Below are 13024 nucleotides of genomic sequence, written 5' to 3' on the forward strand. Positions count from 1 at the left end.
TTTTCACATGGTCCAATAATAGGATGGTTAAAGCCAATATCCAATGTCCAGTTGACTTGTGTATCATCAATATCCACTGGCTGGACAAGTTTGGCAAATGTTGCAGGTGTCCCCAAGAACTCTCTCAGATCATAGTGTCCTCAGACTAAACGTGGTTAATCCTTCGGTTGGATCTTAGAGACTCTTCAAATACTTCCTTTTTTGGGGCAATAAAGAAGCGAGTCATCATATTGATACTTCGAATTGGAGTATCCCGTTCCATAGATGTCCAATGGTTAAGAGTTTCGCACAAATTGGAGTTGGCTAGAAGAGGCCTGTCGGAATGGAACCGGGTCCATTGTGGTAATGTATCTGATAACATCAAGTCTCTGCTGGCTTCAAGAGATCATCACATGCGTTTCGACCGTGGCTTTGTTAGTTCTTATAAATGGATCCAAAGGAGAATTCACCACGGCTTCGAGAGGCATTCGTCAAGCCGATCCCCTCCCTCCGTTATCTTTACATTATTGCTATGGAGATATTCCAGCACCGTATTGCAAGGCCTCAACAGCTCACAAAATTAAAGCTCCGGTGACACTACTGTATGCAGATGATATCCTGTGTTTTTTCAAATGCACAGAGAGGTCGGTGCAAGCTATCCGGGATACATTTCATGAGTTCGCATCTTCTGCAGGACTCATGGTGAATGAACGCCAATGTAATCTCTGATTCTTTAATGTCGCCAGTGATAGACAATCTAAGATTTTGGACATTTTACGGTGGGAGCAAGCAGAGCTTCCATCCACCTATTTGGGGATTCTTCTTTTCTTTGGCCAAATGACACCTAGTCACTGCTCGATTCTCATTCAAAAAGTCTCAAAACAGCTCGCCAGCTGAAAAAGCTGCACCTTGACCTTCGCTGGCTGCCTCTGCCTGTTTAAGGTAGTAATTGGACAGTTGGTGGATTATTGGATCTCAGCCTTGCCTCTACCGGTTCCAGTGTTGAAGTCTTGAGAAATTAATGGCAAAATTTTTATGGAACGACTGGCCTGAGAATAGAAGACCCTACTATACTACGTGGAAAAATCTTTGCAAAACTATTGGTGAAGGGGGTATTGGTATTAAATCCCGGCATGACCTTAACATGGTTCACCTCATGATTAAAATCCCGATTGCAGAGAATCTACGGGTGGCCATTCTCAGGGATAGGTATTTGGCAGATGACAGTATTTGGACTTGCAGGGCGAAAAGCCACCACTCCTGCTCTGGAAGCATCTTTTCAAATTCTGGTCCGAAGTTAAGGTGCAGGTGGAATGGAAAGTCTCGGGTGGGAAATCTATTAAATTTTTGATAGATTCATGGAACTCTTCTATACCCATCTCCAAAGTTAAGGATGTTGGAGATGATTAAAGTGTTCCATAAATACAAAGATGTGTTGGAGATGAGAAATTCGTTTCAGGTTGAGGATTGGCCTGAGGCCACAAGCTGCATTATTTGGGAGGAGCTCCAAAATGTTCGTCCTTCTTCCGTAAACGAGCCTGACGCTTTGGTTTGGGGTAGTAAACTGGTGGCGACTTTATGCAGAGTATGGGATGCTCTTCGCCACAAACCGCCCCTACTCCTTGGGGAGATTGGATCTCGAGCAATCCTTGCCACCCACAAAGTAAATGGTTCCTCTACTTAGCCTGCCATGATAAGCTTCCTAGCTTGAACCGGCTGAAGCATATAGGTTTCCATTTGGCCAATTGCTGCTACCTCTGCTGTACCCACGAAGAGGACCTGCCTCACTTATTTTTTAACTGTCGCATGGCAGCCAACTCTCGGACATTCATAATCAGAAATTTTGGGAGAAATAACTCCTTGTAAGCCACCATCCAAGAGATCAGTAAACGGAAAATGGCATCATTCAAAAGGGTTGGCTTAACAAATGCTGGTCCATGGCCTTACCAACTGTGATTTGGAAAATATGGATGCTACGAAATGAGAGTCTGCACCAAGGGTCTCACAACTCGGTTAGATCCTTTAAACACACTGTTTGGAAAGCTTGTGTGGATCTATATCTGGCCCATAAATGGGGGAAAGCTGAGAAAGAGGTTCAATGGCGGATTAAACATGGTATTTTGACAGACCTATGGCCAGCAACAGAACAACAAACTATTTCAATACACATTACTGGGTTGTGGTTTATTAAAGAGCTGAAAATCAGTTATGCGGCGAGCAAGGGGGCAGATTTGGTACTGGCTCTTGATATTTTCTCAAACTGTGGGGACTATCTCCTCCCCCATTTTAAGATACTCAACCATGTGGCTCCAATGCTTAGTCACTCTACTCATTCTATTGCCATTTTCACCAACCTCAGAAGATGGATAAACTCTATCCTCCGCGCAGTTTACAGCAGAAATAGCCTCTTCCAACGTTTTCCCAGGATTTCAGAACATTGCTGCTAACGTGTCTACTATAAAGCTTAACCTTCCTGCTCAGGTCATTGACAGAATTTTGGTTCCAATGCAAGGAGCTGTTGACCCAATTACAATTTTGGACTGATTTAGCCTGGTCTCCTGGCTTTTGTAATTGCCTCAGGATGCCGTTTTGCTTGTTGCTGTCTCGTGCAGTGATTCAGCTTTTCTTTACGCTGTTTCCATTTGTTCATTTTTTTGGCCCCTGGTTTTTTGTACAGTTCTTATTCTTCTAATAAAGACCTTTCTCCCCGCCGGATTGCATCGGAAGGTGGTCTCCTTGCTTTCACTAGAGAAAAAGGCTTTGTGCAATTCACTATTATAGACAACCACCTAAATACATCCATACCAACTATTCAACGGTGATCTTGAGATCGGATGTCTCCTTAGCATATACATGTCTAGATCTCATCATGGCCAGGTCAATATACATTTTATTGGGAAAGTTAGATATAATATGTTTTATTCCTGAACAAAATGAAACGTTGAAGGCATCAAACCTAATGGGGATAAAAAGAACAAAAAGATTATACTGATGATTCTTTTTATGATGTTGGTCACCTACCAGACGATTTGGAGTTAGATGACTACACAATAAGTTCTGCTTATGCTGACTCTAGCATACTATATGGGCTTTGGAAAATGCAATTAAGAATCTACAAGCTTCTTGTGGTGGATGGTGACGGCCTCATTCATGTTTTGTTGATGAACATTATTGTTGGGTAATAGCCAAAGATGACATTTTTTATATGTTTATAATGGATGGGTGCCAACTAAAGAGATAGGGTTATTGTCATGAGTTCTACATTTGCAATTGCATGCGAGAAGTGATGATAGGGTGTTTTGTTTACATCGGCCACACAGAATTTTACATGCAGGATTTAGGATGATCAAACAACAGCAAAGGTGAAAGATATCGTTAACCATAATCACTTTCTGATTGAACACGAAGAACAATTATACCAAGAAAAATTAGAAATTTATCATGCGCATCTTCTACATGGGTCTTTCTGGAGGTAAATTAAAAGCTGGTCCTACAGCTGGTATTTGTCCAGAAAGGCATGCGTTCCACGGCTGAACGACAGCTATAAGTCGGCTGGCATATGGGAGATCCGAAAATTAGGTGGTTGTAGGGTGCAAGGCATAGGTGCAAGACATACATCAATATCGCCACATCAAGTCCTAATACTACCTGATCCATACAATTCAGGACATGGCAGGAAGGTGTCTAAGTACATGAAGGTATATCTCAATCACCAAAATTTCCTTCACCTTGAGGACAATGTTTTTTTCATAGAAGGGAGTAATTATTAGCCACTGGGTCTCGGATCATAGCTGCCGTATGGGTTGGGTCCTAAACATAGACCCCAAATTTTATGCCCTTGAAGGCAGTTGAAGGTTAACAAAATCTCATCACAATGTCGTTGCAGCATAACTGGATAATGATATAGTGGATTCTCCGATCATTATAGTTCATAAAAAGAATCTAAAGCCAATATAGGCATATTAAGGAGGAAGGGGAAAAAAAAAGCGTCACCATGAAAGTGGAAGTCTATAAACCCGTCCTTTTAAGAAGTACATAACCGCGAGTTCTGCAGATTCCCCAATATTATCAACACAAAGAGAGAACAAACCTCACACCCATGCTTTTAAAACAATCATGCGATTCAATAATTGCTTTCCAGATTCTCAGCACATATTCATAAAAAATCTACAATTGTACTTTGAGAACGAAACTGCCAAGTGTAAACTACCTTAACTTACAACAGTGCCTTGAGAAGGAAATAGCTGCTGAAGGGCGGGTTTCATACTCAACATAATTTCTGCATAAGCTGCAAAAAACAAAGAATGGAGCAGCTGAGCAATCAGAGACTTCCATGTAACTAAAATAAGAACTATTTTGAAATGCAAAAAAGGACTGCACCTTCTGGTAAACCAAGGGTTCGCAAGGCTTCCTCTGCAAATGCGAGATGAGTTGGGATAAGCTGAGTCACCCCTGGCCCATTTGCTCTCCTGCCACCAGACAAAATGACTTGCTTCGAGCAATGAACAGGCCATGCTAGAACTTTGGTGCGTGTTGGCAACACAGAAACCAAATCGCCATACCTAAGACTAACAGTCACCTTGCTGTGTAAATGAGGAAAAAAAAAACATTTAGAACTTAAGCGATAGATGCCCCACTTACGGACATGAGCATTCATTTCCATTCAAGGAACAAAAGCTATATTCATTCAACAATTTAGAAAGCAATAACAAAATTATTGAAATGAAAGAAAAAGAAGAAACCATAGATTCCTTAAAATAATGATTATTGGAGAAATGGAATAAGTCACGATTCTTGCTAAGGATTTCAGTGTGAATAAAAATTGCAATATTTTTTTGTTACTTGTAAGTTTATTTATTTAACTGATCTCCAGAAGGCATGCAGTTGCTGTGGCACTTTTCACTTATGTGGATGACAATTGCTTCAGCACGTCTAGATTGATCTGTTAGTATGATACTATAAATAAAGAACTTCTGGAGAAGGCAGTTTGCTTAGCCTCAATGTTCAAAACGTTTACATTCAGAAGATAAAAAAATTCATGCACTTGCAACTCAAACCAAACACTGAAGGTTTTCCACGCATAGAATTTCAAATGTGCCTCAAGTAAGAAAGCCATAGGCATGATTTGGACATGAAAAGTTTGCAGCTGAGGAGTGTGTGAAATTTTACATACTTTGTCATATGTAAATTTGTACGAAACAAAGAATTTTTTGTTCTTGGCAGAGTTAAAGAGGAATAATTCTTTCATTGGTCTACATGCACAAAAAGCAGGACAAGTCCTAGTTCCTTACAGAAACCCACCAGTCAAGATCATCAATCACAAACTCGATTAAGTTGTACGACAGACTATGATAAAGTTCTCCAATTTCATTTCTGTATAATTCTTTGAGAAGTCGAACCTGCAGATTCAACAAATGAGGCAACTTAATATTGTATCACCGAGACTGTAACTTCAAGAAACTTTCAGGTAAATTAACAAGTTCATACATGCAAACTAGAAATGACAAAAATTGGATAGTAAATCTGGAAAATTACCACTTATGTAGACTTCATGTAAGTACTTATGTGTGTGTATAAATATATACTGCCATATATTACAATTTCTATGTGTACATGAAATCTTTGCATATATGGTTGGTGATTGTTTATATTTGATATATATATATATATATTACTTGTATATCAGTTTATTTTTATGTTCATTTTGTGAGAGGAATTTCTAAAGAAAACTATTAAACTACCTCGATCAGTATTCCAGCTAACAGATAGATCTCTTCACCAAAGGACTTGGCCCTCCTCCTTTCTCTTTTCTCCTCTGCAAACTTTTGGTTATCATACCATAAGATTGAAGACGGGTATTAAGATTTTTACTTTAGATTAGTCTTTAGATACTATTTTTTATTAGCTTTTCTCAGAAATTTTTAATCCTTTTTTGTATTTTTTTTCAGCAGAAAGCTCAGCTGTTTGAGCTGTTGTGTTACTCAACGGTACCCAACAGTTAGTTCTTGTACCTATACCATGCTTTTCTAGAGCTGCTTTAAACACTGTCAAAGTAAATTCTCAAGTGCCTTAGTACACTGTTTCCCTATCTCTTTTGTGAGTGGTAGATGTGAGAAGAAAATATTAGTTTCTTGTGTGATTCAACTTGAATCATTCAAGTAGCGTGAAGACTTCAAGAATTGATACGTGTATTTTGCTGTCTTACAATTTTAATAAAGAAGTGCACAAAGATGCACCTCTTGGTCATAAAATCCAATCTGACCATTGTGACTATATATTTACAGAAGGGATTATTAGAATGAAGCACCATTTTGTAGGGACACATTGTCATGTGGCTCCATGAACAGGAAAACCGGATAAACCTTTGCCATCATTTGTGCATCACCAATGTCTAGATATGATTAATAATTTACATCAGAAGAAGAAGGTACAAAAACAAATGGAAGAGGCAGATCAGGGCTATGGTGAGCTTTGGGAAGTTGAAGAAGAAGATGAAACCATTGAAGTTGATGAATATGACATCAGTGAAAGAATAAATGTGGATAGTCCAAGAGGTAAAGGGAAAGGAATCATGTATAAATGAGATAGATCTGACCATCTGGGAAAAAGAGAAGAGGTGCACTAGATAGGCATGGTCGTGGACCTCATGGTTGTGGTGGATTTGGTAGTAGAGTCCCTAGTAGCAGGTCCAAGGTTGGTTCTATCGGGAACTTTTTCCCTTCTTATATCGGTCTAAGTTCTCAGCCCCATATTTGTACTGCTATGACTTTTAAAGATATGCTAGAACAGGTACAAATGACAGTAGAGAAATAATTTTACGACCCATATATTCCCTTCAGTGCAACTAATCCCTTTCAGTTCCAGGCCATGGCAGATGCAATTGCTTCTATAGGCTCTGTTGGAAGATAAATTTAGGTGTTTAGGTGGTTATTAGCAATTTCTAAAAGTTAACAATGGCCTTATTCTTTTATTATAGTTAGTCCAGACATTATTTAATAATTTCTATCTTTTACTCTCCCTCTTCATGTTCTCTCCTTCTTCCTCCCTCACTCTCCAAATGACATGGTATCAGAGCGGTGAAGTCTTGGGAGCCTCTTGACATCGAAATCTCCTCTCTGCTGTTGAGTTCTCTTCCTATTTTGTTGCTCAATATCTGCTGCATTTGAGACGTATTTCCTTTTGGTTTGTGGTCACCTAATATGACCTAGGGTTTTCTAAAACCCTAGGTCGATATGCTGTTGAAGTCGATGGTGGAGTGTTGTTGATCTTCTTGTTGAATGGCCTCTAAGCTCCCACGTTGAAGGATCTTGGCTGCTGTTGAATGATAAAGGAGTTGACGTCATGGATGCTGCACCACGAAACTGTGAATAACATGGAAGTCCATAGTTGTTGAAGTCGTTGGATGACTTCATCTCTTGTGGACCAAGTCTGTCATCAAATGTGTGCTGCTGTTCCAATCTGATAAAAAGATCATGACAGTATTCAAGAAAATTATATTAAAGTCGTTGACCAGGTCAGATTTATTTACAGTTATATTCTTGTTCAGACTGCAACCATGGTTGAAACTGTCGTCATTATTTGTGTAATTGTGTTCCTTTCTGGTGTCTATTGGTATGCATCTCTTTGTTTGGTGGAGCTGAAATGAAATCTGTGTGCTGATGATGTGATATATATATTTTTTTTCTCTTCTCTCGTGGGTATTGGATGCTGTGGTGGTATAAAAATTTTGTCTTCAATGCTAGCCACTAACATACATTAGTTTCAGTGGGAGTTGTTGATTTCTATATTGCTGATTCCTAGTAGGTTTTCTTGGCTATACTTCAACTAGAATTAAATTCTTTGTATTAGTGGTGATTTGGGACATCTTATAGTTGTTTATTTACGTTGAGTTGTGCGGTTCTAATGGCTGCAAATAAAAATCATGATCAAGGGTCCGTTTCAATTGCACCTCAGATTGGGTCACTCATCTTTCAATAAACTTCGTCAATTGTGTCCACAGATTCCTTCTTCGACTACCTTCCAGTGTGAAGCTCGTCAACTCGGAAAGCATCATCGTAGTTCTTTTCCTTCGAGTCAAAGCCTATCGAGTCACAGGTCTTTTCAGCTCATTCATGTAGATGTCTAGGGGCCTAGTTGGGTCTCAAGTCGGTCTTTACTCAAATACTATCTCGTCATTGTTGATGATTTTTCTAGAGTGTCTTGAGTCTTTCTCTTAAAAGAGAAGTCAACAATGTTTTGCATTCTCAAATCTTTCATTATTGAAATAAAAACTCAATTTGAGGTTTTAATCAAAACTGTTGGCACTGCTAATGCACTTGAGTTCAAATCTGCATAGTTACTTCAATTTTACAAGGTGATGGAAGTTGTCCTTAGTATACTTGCCCGCATACCCCACAGCAAAATAGAGTCGCCGAACGAAAGCATCGGCACCTTCTAGATGTTGCCCATACCATTATGCTCCAATGAACTTGCCTTCTATGTTATGTCACATAGGTACGGGTACGAACCATTTTTAAAAAACTTGAGTACGGGGGTATGGCCGTACACATACATGCACATATACATATATATGTCAAAAAATTTCAAACAAAATAACATATTTGCACATATATATATATCAAAAATTACCAGAATAACATATTCATAAATCATAATCCAAAATTTATCAGTCTTGATTCTCATTCTCCTCAGTCTCATAATTAACATTCAAAATACATCAACTTTGTTGATTTTCATTCTCCTCACTCCTCAGTTGCATCATCAAGATTAGAAGGAACAACAGGTTCTGTAAGATCCATATTAAGAGCATGCAAATCATGTTCTCCTTCAAGTTCTACGTCAATATCTTCTGGATTAACATCCCAATACTTGGATGATCCTGAAGTGCAAGTTGCAACAAAATCAAAATATGATTTAAGTTAATATTAACTTTAAACAACCAACATAATATACATATGTAATATGTATACATATCAAAGATACAAAAAGAAAGAAATACCTGTTATCATTTCAAGTACGTGAAAGCAAGCGTTGGAGTCGACATAAACTAAATCTTCTGCTCGCTTACTAGTTAGCTTATTTCTCTTGATGTTGTGAATTTGAGAATAAGTGCTCCAATTTCTTTCACAACATGAAGAGGTTGCAGGTTGAGATAATAACTTCAATGCAAGTTGTGGAGATTTGGTGTCGATGCTCCAAAACATAACCACCAATTAACAAGATCTTCTTCATCTCTTGCCATTGCAACTTGTATTGAATCATTTCTTTCATCAGAGAAGGTCGCAAACTCATTATTTATTATCTTCAACCGATGAGAATCCGAATATAGTCTTCCCAAACATATCTCCCTATTTTTTGATATTTTTGGATCTCGATTAGGAGGAACACGACCAGTACTGTAACGTTACTTATTTGGGCAGGTCGGGTCGGATCGGGTCCAGATCCAGACCCGAGCTCCACTCGCGGAAAGGAGCCCGTCGCGCGAGGGAGCTTTTCTCCCTCGCCTTCTTCAGCGTCTTCTTCTTCTCCTTCTTCGACTCTTCCTCTACTACGACCGCAGCAAAGAAGAAGTGGGTGGACGGTGTGGTAGTGGTGGTGGCTGGACCGGCGGCGGCAGCACGTTGGTAAGCTCTCTCACCCTCTCTGTCTGCCTCTCCCCTCCCTGTCCCTCATGCGCATCCTCCCCTCTCTGCAGCGTTCTCTCTCTCTCCTCGCATGCTCTCCCTCTTCCTCCCACGCATCCTTGCACGCCCCCTCTCTGCCTGCACTCTCCCCTCTCTGTCAGCGCCTCATTCTCTCGCACCTGCTCTCTCTCTTCTCTCACGCACTCACACCCTCACTGCCCGTCTTTTCCCTTTGACCAAACCCTCTCTCTCTCTCTCTCTCTCTCGTTTTCAGCCTCCCTTGTATCTACCGTAGGCTTTTCTAATGGCAGAGCCTTCTCTTGCGTTATTTCTCACTGATTTTCACACGTGCGTATGTGGCTATGGATTGGAATACAGTTGGGGACGCGTTCCTCCCTTCATAACAGCGACTAGACGGCGTTGGTGGTGGCGGCATTGCATGATTTTTGTCGTTTGAGGATCGTTTGAACGCTTGAGGTGGCTGCTGGGAACGCTACGACAGTTTGGACTCTAAAATTGGGGTGAGCAAGGCCTAATCGAGCGTAGATTGTTATGTATTTTCTGTTGGAACACGTATAATTATTATTTGAGCATGCTAGACTCATGATTTGATGATTTAGAATGCATATTAGCGATGTTGCTTTTTAGGGAAAGTTTAGGATTATGTTGGACAAGCGATGATTCATGCCTATTGTTGAAGTATGTTAGATGGGTCTCGGGACCGGGTCCGGATCCGTATCCGATCCAACTTGTAGCCCTTGTTGGGCATTATTTAAGTCGTGTAACCCTAATCCTTAAGGTGTGAATGAAAGACTAAGGAGAGAGAGAGTCTGGCGGCTAGTGGGCACCGGCTCCTCCTCATTCGTGGTTTTTTCCCTCTTGTTGAGGGTTTTCCACGTTACATCGTGATCGTTGTTTCTCTTTCTCTTCTTGTTCGTGTTTCTACATGGTATCAGAGCCGACGAGTTTGGGAAATTTTTAGGGGTTGTGAAGTTCCAACCCTAATATCTCTCACCGCTACCACCGCCACCACTGCAGCCACCGCCGCCTCCGCTGCCACAGCCGCCGCTGTACCCAATACCACCGTCGCTGTTTCTGCCGCCGCCGGTGTCACCCTTTGCGCCATCGCCATCGCAGCCACTCTTGCGGCGTCGCTCTTGCGCCGTCGCTCTTGCGTTGTTGACCGTCGCCGTCACCGTTGTCCCTTGCGCCACTGCCTTTTGCGCCGTAGTCTTGCTTCCCGGAGAAGAAAGAAGATATGCGTGCTTAGGCGCTTCCTAAGCTTGCCTCCCCCTATTCACGTCACTTCCTATGGGTCTTTTACAAATCCGGTGAAGTGCATCCGCCTCTTACCTGCAATATATTGCTTGGTTGATCTTTGATTCCATCTTCTTGTTTTTTTTTGGCGCCCACCATGCAAGAAGAGGTGGCTGGTCCATGACTTGGTAGAGGACGTAAAGGAGGAGAGGAGCGTAACTTGAGGATTGCCTCAACGTCCGTCGGCGCTCCGGCGATTGCATCCCCCTTTCCTTACAAAAGACCGGGGTTAAATTGGTCTTACGGGTGAAGGCTTTCCTCGTCTCGAAGTTGATTTCCTATTCACTTCTATACCTTGATACTTGTTGGGTTTTGCCTCTTGGATCTTGATTCCAGCAAGGAGAACGTGTGGCGCAACCTCTACCCGTGGGAGATTGCAACCCGAGAGAGAGAAGGAACCGCTTCCGTCGAGCGACATCGACGATCGTTTCCCCCAATCGACATTCCGTTCACCCTTGGGGCTGATTGGGAATCCGTTTCTTCATCTATAGACGTTATGGCGGATTGCCGTATGGGAGAGTGGATCATTGACAGTGGCGCTACTCACCACATGACCGGCGATCCTAAGGTCTTTCATGGGTATAAGCTTTCATCAGGAAATGATCGTGTTTCCCTTGCCGATGGTTCATCTATCTCTGTGGCTGGAAAAGGGAGTCTCCCACTTTTGAACAAGTTCTTAGTCCACAATGCTCTACATGTTCCTCATATTCCCTTGAATCTCTTGTCGGTTAGCAAGATCACGAAGGAGTTAAATTGCAAACTTATATTTTCCGCTGATCGCTGTGTTATGCAGGACTTGGTGACAGGGAAGAGGATTGGGATTGGTCTAGCTTCTGACGGGCTCTATCGTTTACCTATGCATGCTGCTCAGGCTCTCATGACGGCAATCAGCCAAGCCACGAAGAATAGAGAGGACTCCCTTCAGTTGCTTCTACGTTGGCATGAGCGCCTTGGACACTTGCCTTTTGGCCTTCTTAGACAGTTGTTTCCTGATATATGTTCCAGGTTAGATATGATTATGGTGTCTTGTGATGTCTGTCACCTGGCCAAACATGTTAGGGCTTCATACCCTTTGCCTAGCCATCGGTCTAATGAGGTATTTGCCATGATTCATTCTTATGTGTGGGGGGGCCTGCAGAGATTCCTTCTTGTCAAGGTTTTCAATATTTTATCACCTTTATAGATGATTATTCTCGTAACACTATTGTCTACTTGCTGAAAGACCGTAGTGAAGTTCCTACTGTCATAGAGACTTTCATTGCTTATGTGGAAACTCAATATGGAGCATCTGTTAAGACTTTCATCTGACAATGCTCGATAGTATATGTGCCAGTCTATTGATAGCTTCTTTTGAAAAAAGAGAATTGTTCATGAGACTTCCTGTAGTTATACCCCTCCTCAAAATGGAGTTGCTGAACGAAAAAATCGTCAGTTATTGAATATGACTCGGGCTCTTCTTTTTCAACGTCATGTTCCAAAAAAGTATTGGGGGGATGTTGTGCTGACCAGTGCGTATCTTATAGACCGGTTGCCTAGTCGTGTGTTGAATGGGAAGACGCCTCACTCTCTGTTATCGGAGAGTCGTGAACCTTTCTCTCTTCCACTCAGAGTTTTTGGTTGTGTTTGTTTTATTCACAATCATAGTCCTCACATTAAAAAGCTTGATCCAAGATCTATTAAGGGCATTTTTTTAGGATATTCTCCCACTCAAAAAGGGTACAAGTGTCGAGACCCTTCCACTGGTCGGGCATATGTTACCAAAGATGTCACTTTCCTTGAACATGTTTCCTATTTTGGTGAGAATCCTCTTCAGGGGGAGTACTCTACGTCACGGGAAGAGTATTCTCCGAGTCAGGAAATTCAGTTTACAGATTTTTTGGACTACAGGCGTGACTCTGTTGGTCCATCTAGTGAGGTGCATGAACAGGAGAAAAATGGAGAGTGTTCCACTGAGGCAGAAGAGAAGTGCAATCGTCTATTTGGGCAAGTTTACTCTAGGCGAAGAGTTTGTACAGATGAGATGACAAGTGGTGAGAATTCTACTCCCAATCCAATTAGTCCTTCCCTGGATGACCCAAGTCGTGCGCAGAAGCAACCTGTTGAAG

The 13024-nt window shown here is 41.4% G+C and overlaps 1 protein-coding gene across 1 annotated transcript in view; it reads right to left on the minus strand.

Moving 5' to 3' along the window:
- Positions 1-3917: 3917 nt before the first annotated feature.
- LOC116253097 (uncharacterized) overlaps positions 3918-13024 on the minus strand; it is a 55513-nt gene continuing 46406 nt past the window's right edge. The window contains exons 11-13 of the mRNA XM_031627860.2: positions 5281-5378; positions 4360-4562; positions 3918-4267 (exon numbers count right to left, since the gene is read on the minus strand). Of these exons, the coding sequence (XP_031483720.1) occupies positions 4191-4267; positions 4360-4562; positions 5281-5378 (378 nt within the window). The 3' untranslated portion in view covers positions 3918-4190. The remainder of the gene's footprint in view (positions 4268-4359; positions 4563-5280; positions 5379-13024) is intronic.

The sequence above is a fragment of the Nymphaea colorata genome, chromosome 4 (assembly GCF_008831285.2).
Source record: "Nymphaea colorata isolate Beijing-Zhang1983 chromosome 4, ASM883128v2, whole genome shotgun sequence".
Lineage (NCBI taxonomy): Eukaryota > Viridiplantae > Streptophyta > Magnoliopsida > Nymphaeales > Nymphaeaceae > Nymphaea > Nymphaea colorata.